The 1,748-nt window shown below is 47.1% G+C and overlaps 1 protein-coding gene across 1 annotated transcript; it reads left to right on the top strand.

Annotated features, from left to right (window-relative positions):
- The first annotated feature begins 286 nt into the window (after positions 1–286).
- map1lc3cl (microtubule-associated protein 1 light chain 3 gamma, like) lies at positions 287–1,307 on the top strand. Its single transcript, XM_084549452.1, has 4 exons — positions 287–359; positions 473–528; positions 634–740; positions 875–1,307. Exons 1-4 carry the CDS (start codon positions 302–304, stop codon positions 1,062–1,064), a joined length of 411 nt encoding a protein of 136 aa, XP_084405578.1. The 5' UTR covers positions 287–301; the 3' UTR covers positions 1,065–1,307.
- The last annotated feature ends 441 nt before the right edge of the window (positions 1,308–1,748 follow it).

The raw sequence follows: 1,748 nt of genomic DNA, 5'->3' as shown, positions 1-1,748 counted from the left end.
ACAAGCAGATGTGAGAATGCTCAGTGAGATAACCAGTATGTGTGAATCTGGTCTGAACCAGCAAGAGACGCATCCCTGCATCCACCAGCTGCACACCAGGATGAGGAGTGTGTCTTTGTTTGTTGGTGTCACATGACGACTCCTCCCAGCTGGTCCTCCTATAAAACGCCAGCGGTCACAGCAGCTCACTGGGGTTTGCTTACTTCCACCCGAGGGGACTTCACCGTCAGCCTGGGCGAGACCGGCCTCACCGCCTCCATCACCACTGGTCTCTGCAAACCGCCCCGAGCAACGAACAAACATGGCTCCATTTGAGAAATCCATGGAGATGATGCCCTTCAAGCAGAGGAAATGCCTCGGTAAGACCCGCTGGTCGCTACAGCTGCAACATCTGGATTAAATAATTGACCTCACTGTGCATGGATGCTGGTTTATACGTGTAAATAAAACACTGTGCACCATTTCTTTTTAGAAACAAGAAAAGACGAAGTGTGCAGTATTCGGTCCAAATTCCCCAACAAGTTACCTGTGAGTTAGTTTTAAATTTTATTGCAACTGTAATGCATCTAATCCCATTTTTAATGTGTGTTTTCAAACTACCAGTCGATGTATTGTATTTGTATTTGCGTTCAGGTGATTGTTGAACGTTACATCCGTGAAAAGACTCTCCCTCTGTTGGACAAAACAAAGTTTCTGGTTCCCTTCGAGCTCACCTTGGGTCAGTTCCTGTGTCTGCTCAGGTAAATGATAACTCACAGCTCTTCTCTGTACAGCGCATGTATTGAGGCTTGTTTTCTGGTTTTTCAAAATCAAAATCGTCGCTAAAATCTGTTTTCCGCCCTCAGCCTGACACGCCTGCTCTCTTTCTCTTTAGGAATAAGATCGCCCTGGACACCACCCAGGCTCTGTTCCTCCTGGTAGCGGAGAGGAGCATGTCCAGCATGTCCTCCAGCATGGGCGAGGTGTATTCTCGCTACAGGGACGCCGACGGCTTCCTCTACATCACTTACGCCTCGCAGGAGATGTTCGGAGCTCCTCGGCCGGCAGCCAGGCCGCCCTGCTGAGGCTGAAGCAAGATCAAACGAACTGAACCCTGACCAACAACGGTGACACCACTGGAGAAAAAAAGGGACAGACTGAGCCAAACAGAGACAGTGTTTTCCAGTTTTATATCCCCAGACCGCACATCCGCCTACCTCATCGAACCGTTCTGGACTCCTCTTCTTCACTGTGGGCTCTTAAGCGAGCCAAAACCTGGATATGGGTGGACAAGGCTCACCCCGATGAAGACTTTGGCTTGCCCTGACTGATTATATGAATGGCTTATTCATTCATTCCTGAGAAAAAGTAATACTCAACAAAGAAAATGTGCTTTCTTTTTTTTAAGGAACAGTCGAGAAGCAACTCAGTGACTGTTGTGATCAACCTCTGATCCTTCTGCGGTCCCACAAAGAAAATGTTTAAATGATAACATTTGTTTTTGACATATTTGCCCTTCTCTTGAGCTTCAGTGTACATAAACCTCCTCCTAGTGGAGACACTACCATCTTGTAAGGCTCGACAAACAATGGGGTAAATATCACAGCCGGTAATCAGGCTCCTTCTTAGCACTTATCGCCCCTCCCTCCCCTCTTTTTTTTTTTTTTAGATTGCCTCCTCACCCTCATCTTCCCACAAGAATGTGAAACTGATTCATCGTTACAGGAACTACCGAGGCACTCTTGGATGTCATTTTATGTTGTTCTGAT

The sequence above is a fragment of the Chelon labrosus genome, assembly GCF_963514085.1.
Source record: "Chelon labrosus genome assembly, chromosome: 8".
Lineage (NCBI taxonomy): Eukaryota > Metazoa > Chordata > Actinopteri > Mugiliformes > Mugilidae > Chelon > Chelon labrosus.
Note: the sequence above shows the minus strand (reverse complement) of the source record. Positions and strands in the feature narration are given on the sequence as shown.